The sequence below is a fragment of the Labrus bergylta genome, chromosome 24, assembly GCF_963930695.1.
Source record: "Labrus bergylta chromosome 24, fLabBer1.1, whole genome shotgun sequence".
NCBI lineage: Eukaryota > Metazoa > Chordata > Actinopteri > Labriformes > Labridae > Labrus > Labrus bergylta.
This window is the reverse complement of record NC_089218.1, coordinates 8,472,158-8,491,000: the sequence shown is the minus strand read 5'-3', so window position 1 is coordinate 8,491,000 and position 18,843 is coordinate 8,472,158. Positions and strand designations below refer to the sequence as shown.

Here is an 18,843-nt window from a genome sequence, read left to right as displayed (position 1 = left end):
CTGTATGGTCTAGCTCTAGATTCCATAATACACTGTGGCGCACATCTTCCTGTCCTGGTTTCGTGGCAGCTGATCTTTGCCCAAGTTTGTACGGGAACCTAAATCACACCTACCTCTCAGCACAAAGTGTGAAATGCAATTTTTTTTGTGTTTCTTTTTCTCAAGATGATTAGCATTCATTAATCCCTTTGTCCCTGTAATGGAGCAATAGGCAGTCTGCAGAGGACCCAAGGTGTTACAGCAAAGTAATTCTATGTTTAAAAACAATGATTTAGCATTGCGAAGAACATCAAGTCCTGATATTTTGAGTTGGCCATAGGTGAAAGGACTTCAGACACATTTTTGAACAGGGCACATTGACCTTTGGAGTCCTCCCTTTGCATACCATTCATCATCTTTGCTGTGAGCAACCAGTTGGTCCAATGTCCTTTCCCGAGCCCACACTTGGGGAAAAGTCTTTCAGCTTGAATCGTCTTCTCGTCTTTTTCTCTTCCGCCAGTTGTTCTTCAAATGCACCTGCAGAACTGGACCTTCACCTTCCTAGCTCTGCCTTTATCTGTCTCATTCACTGTCCCCACTATCTTGCTTTTTCCCCTGGTTCATCCCTGTTTGTACTGTAAACTAAACACACATAAAGACAGTCAGTGCACTTGTCAGTGCGCTGCCTCTGCAACTAAAGGGAGTGCGCTATAGTTGTTCAAACCACGTACCTGTTGCTAGTAAAGGTTGAATTTAAGCTCAGAGGAATGTAAAAGGAAAGAGATTAAATGAGCGTTAGAGCGAATGAAGGGGGAAGCAGTGAGAAAAAAACAAGGAAGTTGAGCAAGCATTACCCCTCCCCTTTCTCCCGCACACCTCCTCCACATCTCCCTCCCCCTCTGTAACCCAGTCCTATTCCCTTTCCCAACACTACTTTTACTCACCTGTCCAGTTTCCCCCCCCCCCCACACTCTTTCTACACATACCCCCTACCCCCGAGGCTCCTCCTCTTAGAGCAGGTGAGCTGCTGTAGGGTATAAAGGTATGGTAATGTGAAGCAACCTATCTTCTCTGCTCAGGGGAGTGCGGAAGACACAGGGCAGACGCAACAGGGCTGTAAGAGAGAGAGTGTGTGTGTGAGAGAGAGAGAGAGAGAGAGCGTGAGAGAGAGAGAGAGAGGCGGAGTAGGAAAGCTGCAATTTAAAAAGACAATTGGATTGACTGTTCTCAGACTTGCACTGCAACCATGGGGCTGGGAGTAAGTATTGTAACTTTGTCACATGCTTTGGCCTACTTTCTGAAAGTCTTTAGATTTAGGTTAGGATTAGACCAGTTATGTTTTTTTTTTTTTTTTTCAGTTTTTGAGCTCAGACCAAGTTTCTGTCAGAAGTTATTGGTTAAGCTTGACAGTGGTGGATCGCCTGAAGTACTTTGAACCTTAGTTTTGAAATATTCTCCGCAAGTGTAAGGTTGTAGAAGTTCTTTAAACCTGACTAATTAGGTATTTTTTATGAGTTGTTCACGTTCCCTCCAACAATGATTAACAGCAGTTTCACAGCATGTTTGAACTGCAAAGTTGACACTTCTTGCCGCTCAAACTCGTGCGACAAAAGGAGGAAGTTTCAGTGCTGACTACTCACATGTGCCAAGTGTTTTCGAGAGGCTCATTTTGTTTCACTTTTTTCAATCCAGAGAGGGAAAGATGACTACAAGCTGGCGGCAACGTCGGATGGCGGGGACAAGAAAAGCAAGAAAGCCAAAGGGCAGAAGGATATGGATGAGCTGAAGAAAGAAGTTGACCTGGTAAGTACACAAAATAAATGTAAAACCAGTCTGTCCTTATGTTGAGAACACAGTCACTTCCTAAGTGCTCCTAAGTAACTTGCAACATACCCTTGATTCAAACTGAAAGGATCAGGCATTAAATTTAATGACCTTCTTGAACTTTATGCTTTCTTCCAATACACTTTGCTGACTAATACTGACAGCCTTATTAAGGCCATCATGGTCACTGTAAGTCCCTACCATTGGTCACAGCAATGACACAGTCACAGCCTCGGCTTTGACCTCATGGCCAGTCACATGAGATGTAGCTGTCTACCTCGTATTTCACAGAGATTACCACCTACCCTCACATGTTATTAAGGCGTTCACAGATATACTTAACTCCTAATTCATGTTTATCGAGATTTGTTTTTAGCACTGAATGTTGGGTTAGAGGCTCTGTAGTCATTATGGTCTTTAGTGTCTGATAATATAAACTAGCCCTTTCAAAAATCTCATATCACGTTTAGTTTGATGAGTGAGTTATTTTAACAGCCACAACCGTGCAGGTACTAAACTTTCACCACTGCACCCAGCTCTTCTGGAGGCACGTAAAGTAGTAATGGAGAGTAGTAATGTGCCTACATGAAGGTTTGTGTGGTTTTTAAATTTCCTGTGTTGAAGACCCGCCCCAGTTTCCACTGGTGTCAGCTTTTTCTGTAGCTCGTTAAGGTCATTTCCCCAAGGTCAGTGAGGTACCATTGCATTAAGGTCTCCCCAAGTCACAGTAAAGGGGAATGACTTCACGGGACATGTTGTGCCATATATAAGCACAATGGTGACATTTTACAAACAGAACAACATCTATATAAAGTTTTATGGGCCATCTGTAAAGTCTTTTTTAAAACTTAAGCAAAACTTTATGTCTGCGTTTGTCCATGATCTACACTCACAAATGGCTTGTTGAAAGACGGTGTCGTAGAAAATGTCCTTCACAAGGTCAGTAGATAGATGCAGGTCTCATGTTTCAAACCACTTTGTAGATAGAAGTGAACATGACGTCTTTATATGTCACGGTAAAGATTTGCTGATACTGTTGTAGTGATTAGTGTTTAAGTTAATTTTGCAGTTTGATAGATGTAAACCCCCTTGACTCTTAGAAGGTCATCCAGTCTATTTAAAGAGTAATGCTCTGTGCTTGTTGTAGATACATTTAAAATGATACTTTGAAGAACTTCAATTATAATTGAAAAAATAGGAAAGTCAGCTTTTTTTGCGAGGTTAAATTAAAACCTGAATCTTGAAAATGAAGCAACAGTTGCCCAATGTCATCCAGGAGGTCACAGAGTACTTATTAGTTAATAAAATCACCATCTAGGTTACATATTAATGGGTTATTGTCCTCCTTAAGTCTTAACTAGATCTCAAAGTCCTGCTGCGCTGAAGGACAAATCAATGCCATAGCAACCGTATCGACAGTCTGCCATAACCTCCTTGGCTTGGCATATCATTTACTGCAATAAACAGCAGGCGCTCTCTTTAAAGTGTCCTCACAAAGGCTTTATTTTCCAAACAGATTTGAATTAGGGCGATAAAAGAAACAGTGATTAACCGCTATACATTGACAATCCTCAGGCCTCAGATTTGACTTGTGGTTACTGAATAATTGCTTATTGGACCGTAGTGAAACAGTAGCAGAATTGTAAGTGATTCTCTATGGAGCCCATCAAGCCGACATGTTAATGATTATTACACCATCATACTTGCACCATCACAATATTAACTGAGGCGTCAAAGTCCGGCTAAAGACAATGGACACTGTTCCCATGGCAGCATAAAGGAGCGAGTGATTCCATCAAATGTGACAAAGTCCAACAGTGGACGGCAAAAATAGAATCATGTACAGTTTCATTTCATTTACCAGCCATGAAGTGTGTGTTTGGACATCCAGATATTATCCAAAAATGTGAGTTTTTAGCAAGAAGCCTTTTTCTCATCTGGCTTTAAAAGAACTTTACCCTAACCCTAAAGCAACAGTTGTTTATAGCATGTGTTAAACATTATCCATGGTGATTTTGGCATGAGGCACTTTGCTTTCTTTTTCAAATGTAATACAGTGGCATGCCGGCAGAACAGTGTATCTATTGTAACCATATTTTCAATTTTTCCAAATACTCATGTTATTCAAAAAGGCAGCAGAAAAAAAAACACCTCTCCATGTATTAATAATGAATTCAAGAAGGCATACTTTCCACGTTTTATTATGGTTGACTCATTCTATTTGTCAGGGTGTAACAAGCCGCTCAGGTTTAATTTCATGGGAAAGCAATTACTGCGGAGAAAGAACTCTGAATGTTGTACAGAACTGGAAAATTCAGCACCGTTTCAATCACAAGAAGAATTTCTCACGTATGTGAGGTCGGGAAACCAACACAAAAAACACTGTTGGAATCTCTACTGAGGATGTTACACTTTGCTGCATTTTGCACAAAGATTACAACACTGTAGCTGTTAAAAAGTAAGAAGTGGGAGTCTGATATTATTACGGATCATCCAAATTACAATCTCTATTCATTCACTTGCTGTAGGCGTTATTCAAGCAACACAGAGTAGGCGCATGAATGTGCCAGCTTTTCTTGTTTTTCATTTGAATATCAACTTCAGTTCATTTTCTCCTTTGATCTTTACCTCAGAAATAAAGAGTTTTCTTTTAGATGAAACTCTTTTAGAATTAAAACACTCTATGATCAACATGTTCCTTAAAGCGAATGCCTAACTGATCAAATCATCTGGCTAATTGACTTTGATGGTGATGTGAGTTCAGCTAGGAATCTGAAAGTACTGCTGCCACTTCTGGGGAAAATGTCAAGCTCATGAGCATCACTCTCAGGGGCAAACATCAGTGTATCAGTTGGCTGACATTGATTGGGATGGATGGACTGTTTGCTCGCAGAATTCTCGTCGTTGTGGCTTATCCCTTGTATTGGCTTTGCTTATCATCTGCAGAGTCAAGTTTTACACAAATACTCCTCAAAGGAGATAATGTCTGAAGTTTTAAAATGTCAGTGATTGTGGCTTTTTTTAAACAATCCCTTTCTCTCTCCATAGGATGATCACAAGTTGACCTTGGATGAACTTCACAGAAAGTATGGAACCGACCTAGCCCGGGTGAGCCTTCAGTGTTTGTTTGTTTTTTTGTCTGACCCTATCAGAGTGAAAGTAGCTCTCCATGTACAGCAGATACGCCAAGAAGTTGGGAGTGCAGAGTCAGGTCAAAAGCACACATCTGTCCATTTCCTTTGAATGTTTGAGTAATTGAAAGATGTGTAGATACAGACGATCGTGAAGCATACACATTCTTTGGACTTGGTTCCATTTAATGCCATTTTTTGAGTTATATTTTTGAGGTTTCTGCCTCCACTATTATAGTGAATAAAAACAGTCAGAAGGAGAAATGTTACAGCTAAAGATGAGCACGCTACATTTTTGACTTCACAGGTTTGAGCCTTAATGTTGAGCCTTAACAAAGGAAGAATTTGGGACAATTGTAGTCCTCTCAACGCCCTCAAAAGCACAAACAATATTGTTATTGTATTGGTGTGATGGCAAAAATCAAAGAGACAGCTGAGACATAAAGCATCAAACACCTGTATTGATACACACCTCAAGAGGAAGAGGAAAAAATGTAGTGATTTTTGCTTAGATGTCGCTTCAGACAGAAAAGGGGAAAACCCGGCTGTTACAAAATGTTCTTTCCATGTTTAGACCGTGGTCTTCATTAAGCTGAGGACACACACACACACACACACACACACACACACACACACACACACACACACACACACACACACACACACACACACACACACACACACACACACACACACACAGAATCCCATTACACAACCATACACCGGCTAAATGCTTCACTGATGCTGATTATCTGCTGAAATCTGATCTGTCTGAGTTTGGCCCAAAACAAAGACTTCATTCAGGCAAGAACACCGGTCTTATTGACCCTACCAACAAGGGGAAAAAACTCCTGGTACCCTTCCAAAGAGACCTTCAGTCACACTTTACCCTTAATGCTGCTGCGTTTAGACACACTACCAAGGTCACAAGAAAATGTGACCTTGGCCATGTTGAAGTACACACTGTCATTGATGGTACCCATGAGCATCTTTTCTGCTACTTTAAAACTGATATCACTCTCTACAAGCTACAAATCTGACTTATTATGCAAAAATTGTAGTGAAAAAAGCAAACAATAATTAGCAGATTACAGAGATCTTTTTTCCTTTGAATTCTGGTTTCTTTTGTTTTTGTTCAACCTCACTTTAATCCACCACCTCCAGAGGTAATAACAGTGCATCTGTTTACCAAATAAAACAGTTCAGGAGGGAAAATGTCCTTCTGACTTATCCTACGTGTTTCACCCATAAAGAGGACAAACAAAATGCTGCAGAGCAGCAGGGCATAAAAAACTGGCCTCACAGGTTTTCTAGTTTAGGTGCCCTTAGTTTACACAGTCCTTACCACAAACATATATCATGCAAGACAATAATGGGCATTCAGTTAACCAACCCTTTCCTTGTTTTTGTCTCCAATCAGGGTCTTTCCAACTTAAGAGCAAAAGAGATCCTGGCCCGAGATGGTCTAAACGCCCTCACACCCCCTCCCACAACGCCTGAATGGGTCAAGTTCTGTAAACAGGTAAAAGTCACTACCGGGCGAAAACTCCCAACCAGAAGCACAACAATATCCATGCAAAACACGCAAGTACTTTGCATATTCAAATGTTAGAATTGCAAATGTGCTTGTTGTGGCCTGTAAAACCTGAACTTTCCTGAAACTTGCTGTTGTTTCATGTCGTTTCTAGCTGTTTGGTGGTTTCTCCATGCTGCTGTGGATTGGTGCTCTCCTCTGCTTCTTCGCTTACGGTATCCAGGCTGCCTCAGAGGATGAACCAGCCAATGATAACGTAAGGACAGCTTTGTCCGTTAAGATCAAAATTAAGAATTAAGACTGCAAAAATGGGAATGACTAACAGTCTATTCTCTCTTACTGTAGTTGTACCTGGGTGTCGTGCTTTCTGGTGTCGTCATCATCACTGGTTGCTTCTCGTACTACCAAGAGGCCAAAAGCTCCAAGATCATGGACTCCTTCAAGAACCTGGTCCCACAGGTAAGTTTGTTTTAGGGATTTGGTCACAGTTTTCAGTTCAACTCTGATGGCCCAGCCACTGTAGAATTCCTAGATATTAACATATGCCTTTGGAGCCAAATCCTTCAGGAATAGCAAGTGGTTAAGGGAAAAAAAACATTACATTTCCAATTATACACATTCCTTGTGTATGGTGTAAGTCTCTGCATTTAAGTAGTGCAATGTAGAAATGTGCAAATACGAAGACATTTCAGTTTTTTGAAATATATTTTTGTATAATTCTCACACACATGGATCGTAAAGAAGAATCAGCCCTTAAACATGTATATTTTTTCAACTCTTGTTTCACAGCAAGCCCTGGTCATCCGTGATGGTGAGAAGAAGAGCATCAACGCTGAGGAGGTGGTGGCGGGAGACCTGGTGGAGGTGAAAGGTGGAGACAGGATCCCTGCTGATCTGAGAATCATATCTGCTCATGGCTGCAAGGTTCGTTGTTTCAGCCTCACATTAGAGACATTGATATATAACGCAGTGATTTGAATCTGAAGATCTTTAATATTAGATGTTGTTTGGGCTGTTACATTTGTTGATGTGTATATCGTATGTAGTTTCCAATTGGATACAAAGACAAAACAAATTATGATATACTAACATGTAATAAGTCTGGAAATAATGCTTTAAGTGGGTAAACATGTGATGGAAGATACAGTTTCTTGGTTAATCACTTTCAAAAAGGTTTCTTTTCACTGAGTTAAACTCATTAATTACATCCTCAGTTCCCTTTGGTTCCCCAGCTTAATCCTCAAACATTTCATTCTGAATTTACTTTTCTTTCATCAGGTGGACAACTCCTCCCTCACTGGAGAATCTGAGCCCCAGACTCGTACTCCTGACTTCTCCAATGACAACCCTCTGGAGACAAGAAACATTGTTTTCTTCTCCACCAACTGTGTTGAAGGTAAAGAACTAACAGCCTACAGTCAAAATCTATTGGTGTGGAGGTTCAAATAATAAAGTTGTGTTTGAAAAAAACAGTCTTGAAAATGTATGGAGATAATTCTTGCGCTCTCTTCAGGTACTGCCAAAGGAATTGTCATCAACACTGGAGACCGTACGGTCATGGGTCGTATCGCTACTCTTGCTTCCAGTCTGGATGGCGGCAAAACTCCCATTGCCAAGGAGATTGAGCATTTCATTCACATCATCACTGGTGTGGCCGTTTTTCTTGGTGTTTCCTTCTTCATCCTCTCTCTCATCCTTGGGTATGGTTGGCTGGAAGCCGTCATCTTCCTCATCGGTATCATTGTCGCCAACGTGCCTGAAGGTCTCCTGGCTACCGTCACTGTGAGTCCTGTTTTAAAGCATATCGTCCCATTCTTTTTAATGTCTTTCGTTAAAGAATACATTTATAACACTTGATATCTGTCTCTAGGTGTGTCTGACGCTGACCGCTAAGCGTATGGCCAAGAAGAACTGCCTGGTGAAGAACTTGGAAGCCGTGGAGACCCTGGGATCCACCTCCACCATCTGCTCCGACAAGACCGGCACCCTGACCCAGAACAGGATGACCGTGGCCCACATGTGGTTTGACAACCAGATCCACGAGGCCGACACCACAGAGAACCAGAGCGGCGCGACCTTCGACAAGAGCTCAGCCACCTGGGCCGCCCTCGCCAGAGTCGCCGGACTCTGCAACCGCGCCGTCTTCCTGGCAGAACAAGGAAATGTTCCCATCCTGAAGGTGAAAAAAAACAAATTTCACGCTTGTGACTCTAATTACTGAATGTTTGGCTCCACTTCACCCTTTCAGATCATCACAAAAGAGTCTAAATAATTCACCAATGGGAGAGGATATCCATAACATTAGCTTTTGGTGTAACACCATCTCTTGGCACCGCTAGCATCTTAGCAAGCAGAGAGCTCATGGAATATTGTTCTCCTGAAAACACGTGGTTTAATTTGAAACTGCACAGATGAATCTGAGATGCAGTGTGGGAGGTGACTTGGCAATATGACGTGGCCAGGAACTTTTTGGGCCCAGCATTAAACCAAAGCAGCCAGACTGCACTACAGATCTTTATAAACAGCACTCAACGTAATTAAAGGCTCTTTCACAAATATATAGCTGCTGCTATAGCAATATGTAACCAGGCAGACCAAGTGATTTATTTCTGAATGAGGACTGGCAGCTTTATTTCTTTTTCCATTTGCATAGTGGGAGCTGATATTAAGTAGAAGAAAAGGCCTTTTGGAAAACATGCCCACTAACGCCATTTATTTGCGCCAATGTCACTTCTCCCTTACCCCCCGATCAAAATCAAGAAGGGGCGGGACTTCTGATATAATCAATACTGAGGAAAGTGGAAGTCAGCTTTGTAACGTGACAACATTAAGCGTCGCTGTGAGGCGTTCTATAACTGAGGCCATGAGCGTTGCCAGCCCAAAAATAACGCACAGCCCCTTTTACAGTTTTAACCTTCATCGTAAATGCTCTTTGAAATGTTGTGGGGGACTCCTGCAAAACTGTTAAGGTCTTCTTATAAGTAAACTAGTAACATGATTCTTTCAGATGGTCTTGCCTTTAAATGTAATGTTGTATTTTCAGTGTCTTGTACTCTTTAAATAAGACCCCTGGTCAAAGTATAATAAACATGTTTGCTGTTAAATCAGTACTCATGTCGAATACATAGTAAAAGAAGTATTTTGATCCACCATTAGTTTTAAACCCACTGATCCATTTCACCCACAGAGAGATGTTGCTGGAGACGCCTCAGAAGCCGCCTTGCTGAAGTGTATCGAGCTGTGCTGCGGATCTGTCGGTGGTATGAGGGACAAATACTTCAAGATTTCTGAGATTCCCTTCAACTCCACCAACAAATACCAGGTACACATTCAAGTTTCCAATAAGCATACAAATTAGTTCAACATGTTGTCTATGCAGGTGAAATGATTCAGCTGTTATCTCAGAAACGTTTATCCTAATGTTATGAGAACATTGTTCTAGATGTATTTGGGGGAAATGGGATTTGTGCCCTCTTGTGGCAGGGTTTATAAATATCTTCACAGAACAGCTTCCAACACATGAGAACCAGCTTGGCTCAAATAAGATTACCAGTACTGCTAATTTTAGCTAAGAACAACTATTAAAGGTTTACAATCCCTTGTCCCAAAGCTCTCAGTCCACAAGAATGCAACTCCCGGAGAGTCCAAGCACCTGCTGGTCATGAAAGGAGCACCAGAGAGGATTTTGGACCGCTGCTCCACCATCATGCTGCAGGGCAAAGAGCAGCCTCTGGACGACGAGATGAAAGACGCTTTCCAGAATGCCTACGTTGAGCTGGGAGGACTTGGAGAGAGAGTGCTGGGTACAATACAGCTCCATCATAACTCTTTGATTAGATGGTGGACAAAATGGGCTCTGACAAACATTTTCTTCCTGCAGGTTTCTGCCATTTCAACCTGCCTGATGACCAGTTCCCAGAGGGCTTTGCTTTCGACACTGATGAGGTGAACTTCCCCACGGAGAACCTCTGCTTCATCGGCCTCATGTCCATGATTGACCCTCCTCGTGCCGCTGTGCCCGATGCTGTCGGAAAATGCAGGAGCGCTGGAATTAAGGTATGGAATAGTAGCCTCTACAGATATCCAGTGCATGGGGGAAAAAAATCAACTTGCCATTAAAGATATTCACATTTACATCCTCAAAAACCTGCAACAAGTGTGATTACTTTGATTCAAAGTAGATCTTCTCATTGGTTTGCTCACCCATGAAGAACGTCCATATCTTTATTCATTGATCATACTATTGCGCAATCAAAAATGTAAAAATAAAACATTTTTACACAATGCAAGCACTTCCCATTCTAAGACTTCCATAACTTATTTTCCTCAGGTTATCATGGTGACAGGAGACCATCCCATCACAGCTAAGGCTATTGCTAAGGGTGTGGGTATCATCTCCGAAGGCAACGAGACTGTTGAGGATATCGCTGCCCGCCTGAATGTACCAGTTTCAGAGGTCAACCCAAGGTTAGTACAATTACCAGAGTATTAAATTGAATTATTGAGCTTGTTTGTTTCACTTGTGGAAATCTTGAAAGATTTTGTGATCATTTACCGCACTTCCTTTATCTTCATACACTTTTTGTACTACTTGAGTAAAATGAAATCAGCGTTGGCTAACAAGGCCCTGTTTTCTACTTTGCCAAAAAGGCTTTTACCGTTATTTCACTGGAGACAAATACTTCTCTGGATGTGTCAGAGCTCTCTGGTTTTGTAAGACCGCAGTCCGTCTGTTAAAAAGAGCACTAGTGCCCAAACAAAGATGTAAAAAATACTCCAGGGCAGAACTCTCTGCAGGAATGTCCTGATCAAGACATGTCACCTGTTCCCTAGAAATGCAGAGCACTTTTAAATCAAGCTCTCCACAGACAATGGCATCATTTTTTTTTGAGTTGTATCTGTTTTGGGAGGGAATTTCCCAGTTGTTGTGTTTTGCTCTCATCTCGATTTTACAACTAATCAGTTTCATGATGTTGCCAGTAAACTCTAACTGTTGTATTTCTGCTGCTGTGATTTCTTCTCCAGGGATGCGAAGGCCTGTGTTGTTCACGGTGGTGAACTGAAAGACATGACCTCCGAGCAGATCGACGACGTGCTGAGACACCACACGGAAATCGTTTTCGCCAGAACCTCCCCTCAGCAGAAACTGATTATTGTAGAAGGTTTCCAGAGACAGGTTGGTAGTAAAAAAAGAAAAAGATGCTTTCAATGATTTTAGGTTTGGTGTTTCTGGTTGATATCTTAACATTTCTGTCTTCTCTCTGCAGGGAGCCATTGTGGCTGTGACAGGTGACGGTGTGAACGACTCTCCTGCTCTGAAGAAGGCCGACATCGGCGTTGCTATGGGTATCTCTGGATCTGACGTCTCCAAACAGGCCGCTGACATGATCCTGCTGGACGACAACTTCGCCTCCATCGTTACAGGAGTAGAAGAAGGTAAGAGTTACACCTGCAGAATTATAAAAAAAACACAAGAACACAGGAAGCATCATTATAACTGGATTTTCTCTCTTCAATAGGCCGTCTGATCTTTGACAACTTGAAGAAGTCCATCGCCTACACTCTGACCAGTAACATCCCTGAGATCTCACCTTTCCTCCTCTTCATCTGTGCCAACATCCCGTTGCCCCTGGGAACCGTCACCATCCTCTGTATCGACTTGGGAACTGACATGGTGAGCTCTTTGCATAAAAGATCATCTGGTTTCTTCACATCCTGCAGTCCTTCTTATTTTTCCTGATAAGAAAAGTAACTACAAGACCAAATTTGTGCCACAAAGAGGTTAAAAGAAGTTGACTCTGGTGTAACTGTGCTTGTTGTCTTCCAGGTCCCTGCTATCTCCCTGGCTTACGAAGCAGCTGAAAGCGACATCATGAAGAGACAGCCCAGAAACCCCAAAACAGACAAGCTGGTGAACGAGAGGCTCATCAGTATAGCCTACGGACAGATCGGTAAGAATAGCTCACATTTCCTCAATTATATTTAGTAAATAAATCTTGAAGAACACATCAAAGTGAAACTACTCTTCTCTGTTAGGTATGATGCAGGCCACAGCTGGGTTCTTCACATACTTTGTGATTCTGGCTGAAAACGGTTTCCTCCCCATGGACCTGCTGGGGATCAGAGTGGGCTGGGATAATAAATACGTAAATGATCTGGAAGACAGCTACGGACAGCAGTGGGTCAGTAATGCTCATGTTAATTCTACCATACCGTATCTGCTCCTTCTTTATCGCTCTCTATCCGGATGGGTCCATTTCATTTCTGTTTGAAATGACTTGACTTTAAAAGAGAAGGTGCTGATCTTAAAACAATGTTCTTTTCACCAGACATACGAGAGAAGAAAGATCGTGGAGTTCACCTGTCACACAGCTTTCTTTGCCAGTATTGTGATCGTCCAGTGGGCCGATCTGATCATCTGTAAGACCAGAAGGAACTCCATCCTGCAGCAAGGAATGAAGTACGTACATACCAGTACAAAACTATAGACAGTGACATCCAAACTTGTATCTTTGCAAAAGGTTCATTTGTAGGATCAATCTGTGTCTTATCTTTCACAGTTAATTTCTTACCTTTAGGTGAAAATAATGGGATTAGGTCATGTAACAGTAATGATACTGAGGTTCAAAAGTAGCATCCTCAATGCTTATCTTGTTTTGTTCTGTCCTACACTTACTGCACATTCAAACACCATTCTTGCTTTAAGTGTCAATGAAATACCAAACATTATTAAATCATGATTATCTTTAGAAATGCAAATATTTCAAAGAGGGCATATTTGTTGGTTCAAAAGTAGTGTGCAGTAGTGTGTTAGGAAAATGTTCTCATCTGTTTGTTGTCACTCTTCTCTTCTACAGGAACCGTATCCTCATCTTTGGACTGTTTGAGGAAACAGCTCTGGCTGCTTTCCTGTCATACTGCCCAGGCATGGACATAGCCCTCAGAATGTACCCTCTGAAGTGAGTAAAACACACACACACACACACACACACACACACACACACACACTGCACTTCAAACCTGATAAGCTGATAACTTTCTCTTGCCGTGGTGGTTATTCTGGCTGGTCATTTTGATACTCAGAATATAAATTATCATGTATGCTGGGGATTTGAACAGTACATTATGCATGATCCATATTAAAGCGGTCATCCGTAAAATCCTTCTTTCTGTGAATTTGCTGACATGCACCACACCTGCCTCTTTAGTTCTATCAGTGTTGAACTGTTTTCCCTGATCCTGCTAATGATTTTTACTTACGTCCATCGCCTTTGTCATGGTTGTGTTTAAAAAGGTGGATATAATCTCGTTTCATCAGTAATGACCACTTCAGAAGAAGATTGAAGCAGAGTAGCTACTGTACTAATGAGATTTTTTTACCCATCCAAGAACAATTGAAAGCAGCGAAGGCACCTGAAGCTCATTTGCTCTGAAGTTTCACACGCTGCTGGAACCTCCTTTGCCTTTTTTTCTCTTGCTTATTGTTTCATATCTTCCCCTTCTCTTGCTTCTCCTTTCTCCCTGACTCCATTTTTATCTGCTGCTTCGTCATCCGCCTCACCCAGCCAGTCACCCTTCTCTTAGGGTGACATGTGAATAACCTTTGCTTGTCTGAGTTTCCCCTTTCCTGTCTCCTCTGCTTTCTCTGTTTCGTTTTCTCTCTCACTTTAAATACAGACAGGAAATGAATCGGTAGCTACTAGAAAAGGTCAAAGATATGCAGGAAGTGAAATCAGTAAAGGCATTTGAATCATTTTTCTTTCTTGATAATTGTGGTACTTTTAAGGTTTTTTTTAAGTTGCTGTTTTTTGGGCTGCACATTTCTAGACAAATAATCAAAGTTTATTTGAGCACTTAAATTCTCTGTAAAACAAAGATGTAGCCTCCCGCAATCCTCCAAGTAATACTTGATAAAAACAGCCCATAACCCCATGTTATGTCACATCACGGCATGTTACAATATGAAACAAGCAGACAAACTTTTTTGGCCCCCTTGGGGAAATTTGGCTTGGAATCCGATGCTTGCACACATTGAGCCGCATCTACAAAACTTGCAAGCATCACTCAAAATCCCCCATTTACAAGCATTTGAAGCAATGCCTCATGGGGTTTCAGTGCCGTCAGCACAGAGGACTCCACACAGCTTCTGGATTAATCTTCAAAATGGAGCAGTCTAATGTTCCCCCCCTGAAGCTCTTCATGTGCTCTTAGAGAAGCTTCAGCCAACCATAGAGCCATAAAAGATGTTATACACACCAACACTTTAACAGCAAAAAGTACTCTTGTCTTTTTTTGTGACGTTCCAGCTGTAACTCAACCTCTGTCTGTCTGTCCCTCTCTTCCTCAGGCCATGTTGGTGGTTCTGTGCCTTCCCCTACTCCCTCCTCATCTTCCTGTATGATGAAGCCAGAAGATATATCCTCAGACGCAACCCAGGAGGTAAGACTCCTCACTCAATCCTGTTTTTTTTTTTTTTTTTACAAAGTTTGAAACACTTCTACTTCTGCTCTCTGTATCTGGAGGTTGATGTAGAGAGGAGGACAGAAATCATATTTAAAGCTCCTGGGAGGAGATCTTAACTAGTTCGGAAACAGCCTGATATTAATATGGATCCCTCGATATGAGCAACAAAAGCAAACTAGACCGTCCCTGTTGAGATGGACTGCTTATATAGTCATTTTGAATGGCTGTAACCACTGCCACGGGTAGGTGTCAGACACTACAGCACACTGAAGACATTCAGACTTTCAAAAATTCCTGCAAACTATCAAAGGAGACTGGAAAAAAAAAAGTCCTGGAAAGGTTCAGCACCTTTAAATATATATTTGTTTGATTCTTTCTGATTCATCAGCTGCGATAGAGAGAGCAAAGAGGTGAACGGTACAAGGATAGGGAACAACATGTGTGTGTGGGCATGGGCTCCATATCTATTTGTGTGCGCGTGTGTGTTATCCATGCCACAACTGCGCCCCCCACACAGACCAGTGAACTGTGGCAGATGGCAGAGCCCAGTGGGATTTCAACCCTCAACCCCTGCGATTGTTAGTCAAAGCCTCGTTCCACCCACGGAGCTGAGCACAACCTGTATCCAGAGCTGTCACTGATGCAGCTGTGCTTGTGTGTGTGTGTCTGTGTGTGTTAGTGGGTCTGTTGCATCTGAGCCCCACCGCACAGATCAGTGAACATCCCATTGCCCATTCATGGTGAATAATTTGTAACCGTCAGACAGTAAAAGCAAGTTAAAGCGACATCTTCCAAACAAACAGGAATGGATTCAAGTGGATAAATAGACGGAACGAGTTATATTTGAACAATCTACTCAGAGATGATTTGCCCCCAGAGTACATTGAACCTTCAGTTTTATAAAGTTTTACAGTCTACCTCAAAAGTGTGGCCCATATTTCTAGTCCAGTGGATTTTTAGCCTTCTATGAAAGACAGTTACTCCGTGTCTGGAGCCTAAAAATGAAACGTAGCTTAGGGCTGAGTGGCGCTGAGCAAAAAGATGCTAAATCACACAATTCAAGCATTCAAATCTAGAAGTCACACAGACGTCCTCTATAGTTTTATGGGAGTATGCATCCTTTTAGTCATAAGCAAGGCCTCAAGGGTGATATCATCATCTCATGGCACAACCTCCCTGTCGCTGCAGGAGACATCATGGAGAAAGTCTCAGCAGCAGCAGCGCTTGGCTCTAAATTAAGAACGTGTCTTGCTCACGGTAGCTAGTCAAGTCTTGTGGTATCACCCTGCAGCCCGAGTGCAAAGAAAAAAAAAAAGGTTACATTTGTAAATCCTGAAAGAAAACGTGGAGAATTTAGAAGCTAAAAACGTGTGGTCCCTAACCATGTATCCTTTGGTTTCTAGGTTGGGTGGAACAGGAGACATACTACTGAGTCAACACAATCACGGAAGGAGCCGTCAGTGTTTCATCGTTATTTACTGCCATGTTACATATTTGTCTGAAAAGTTAGCCAGACATGAAAAAACACACATAAAAGCATGGATAAATTAAGAATATCTTGATGTATATGTCATTCTCAATAAAATATTTCCTTACCCTTGTACATCCATGCTTGGAAGTTTTTCTTTGAAAAAAAAAAAAACCCTGAAATTTCAGGCTTTGATGCAGGATGTTGTCGCAAAGGTTGAAGAACAGTTCCTAAACTTCAGGTTCTGGGGTCTGATGTGAAGAACCCAGACGTGGGAATAATGAATGCATGATAAAAAAACTGAAAAAGCCAGAAAGATTGTGATCACTTTTCAAGGCTTCCTAAATGTTTTTGGCTGTTTTTAAGACCTTCGAAATAGACCAGCAATCAATTAACTACGGCGCATAAGTCAAAACGATTCATCTTATCTTGAAAGCCAATAGTTCCCTTACATCATCACGGCAATTTTTGGCAGATCAAAAGCAGAAAATTAAATCAAGTTTGTGTTTCAGAAAGTAACTGATTTACACAATAGAAGCAGTTAAGTAATACACTAATTGTATCAGTCTTATCTGATGCTACACTCACTTTTTTTTTATCTCTATTTTCCCAGGGTTTTATCTGCAAGAAATTAGGTAGAGGAGTGTGAAAAACTGTGTGTTTATTTGTGTGTGTGTGTGTGTGTCCATTATCTCAAGGGCTAGTCAGCCACAGCGGTGTTTGCAGTGGATCGCTCTGTCGACCGCTAATGCAAAGAGACCCTCGGTGAAAATTAACCGAAGCCACTCTTGTGCTATCTACTGTGTTTGCCTCCGTCATTATGAACGCCCCCTTCTCCATCAAACCCCTCTTGTGTGTGTATATCTGTGTGTGTGTGTGTGTGTGTGTGTGTAAACAGTATCATCAAACCAACCTGGGCACAGATGGCCTGCTTCACACACACTTAAGGGAACACTTAAAGGCAGAATGTCACTTTAATTGATGCACTTTAATTAGTGAAAAAAACTGCTAATGCTAAACCCATTCAGATTGTGTGCTCCAAACAGCCAGTCAGGTTGTTTTCCTTCTAACTTTCAAAGGTGATTTGTTTTACAGCAGAGGGTGCTAGTGTTAGAAAGACATCCGAGTGTGCAGCCACAAAAGGATGGAGGGATGGAGGGGCGTGAAGAAGGGAAAAAGGTTGATCGATGGTTAAGAAAGTCAATCGATGCCACAAAAAAGGAAGAGGAGAAAAACAGAAAATATTGGCCTTTTGGAGCGCCCACTTTCAATTCATCGCCTTGTTATGACTTGAGAGCGTAAAATTAGGGCGCGCGTCGTTTGTCATCGCCGCTTTGTTTGTACATCTTCTGATGGATTGTCGCGCCGATAAGAGCGATCCAGTTGTGATGAATTGAGCGCGGGGAAAGAAAGGCAGCAGACAGACACCGACATTATCATGCCTCCATCCTTTTGCACACAAGCAGGGCCCCATGAACGTGCCTGTTGCTATGGCAACACATTTTAGAGCCCTTTCTCTCTCTCTCTCTCTCTCTATTCCCTCTCTTTCTCTCTCCAACATCTAAATAAAATCTCGGCTATTTATAGAACACAGAGCAACACGCTGGCTACACAGAAGTTCCATGCGTGAATGTGAACGCGCCAAAACAAAAATATAGTATCGTGCATAAAAGGTAGAGATTCATGGACGTGTGTAGGTACGCACACACACTCCGCCAGAAACACTGAGGCCTCCTGCTGTGTGTCCATCTGTGAAGGCTACATTGATCATTCAGATGCGAGTTTTTGTTTTTGTCGGGGGCATCAATTTTTAGAAAAGAGCTTAGAAACATGAAAGAATTGACTGCTGGGTAATCGAGCTCGTCCTCGCTGAGGCTTAAAGCAGTGAAATTTTCCCGTCTCTATTTGATCTGTCTCAGATTTATCTTGTCAGTCGGCACAGAGTGCTCTCCAGGCCAAACTGATAAGCTCCATTAGAATACACTGGGGGCCAGACAGTGATTGACAGTCTCACCTATCTGGATGCAATAGCACTTCAATAGCAGCAGGTTTTTTTCCCGCGTGCTCGGGTCTTCTTCTTGTTTGAAGAGGTCAGTTTGAAAAACTCAATCTACTACAGCCTGTTGATAGAGCTGATTGGGGTTTTGTTCCTGGGGTTTTGTGCCCCTCAAAATGCGTCAAATATGAAGCTCAGGTGAGGCCGGAAGACCTCTGTTTATGTCCCTGTGAACAACAACTGGCTGAATGTTTCTGTTTGCCGGCTAAGATCCAGGGATGAAAGACTAAATCTCTCATTTTGTGTCATGGGATGAAAGGGTTTAAGAGCTCCTGGAACAGATGCAAAAGGACATGAGGATGCCGCTGCTGGGTTACTGTCCGGCTAAACTTGCTCGCGTAGCTACAATGTGATAATCAATGGGCTTATCTGCACACAAAAAGCTGCC

General features: G+C 42.1%; 1 protein-coding gene across 1 annotated transcript; it reads left to right on the top strand.

The window, feature by feature from the left end:
* Positions 1–1,047: 1,047 nt before the first annotated feature.
* On the top strand, positions 1,048–16,534 carry LOC109990179 (sodium/potassium-transporting ATPase subunit alpha-1). Its single transcript, XM_020642189.3, has 23 exons — positions 1,048–1,237; positions 1,672–1,782; positions 4,852–4,911; positions 6,355–6,456; positions 6,623–6,724; positions 6,814–6,927; positions 7,258–7,392; positions 7,747–7,864; positions 7,982–8,250; positions 8,339–8,647; positions 9,656–9,790; positions 10,079–10,271; positions 10,349–10,524; positions 10,799–10,935; positions 11,494–11,644; positions 11,736–11,904; positions 11,988–12,142; positions 12,296–12,419; positions 12,505–12,650; positions 12,798–12,928; positions 13,326–13,427; positions 14,816–14,907; positions 16,335–16,534. The coding sequence occupies exons 1-23, from the start codon at positions 1,226–1,228 to the stop codon at positions 16,361–16,363; spliced, it is 3,072 nt and encodes a 1,023-aa protein (XP_020497845.2). The 5' UTR covers positions 1,048–1,225; the 3' UTR covers positions 16,364–16,534.
* Positions 16,535–18,843: the final 2,309 nt, after the last annotated feature.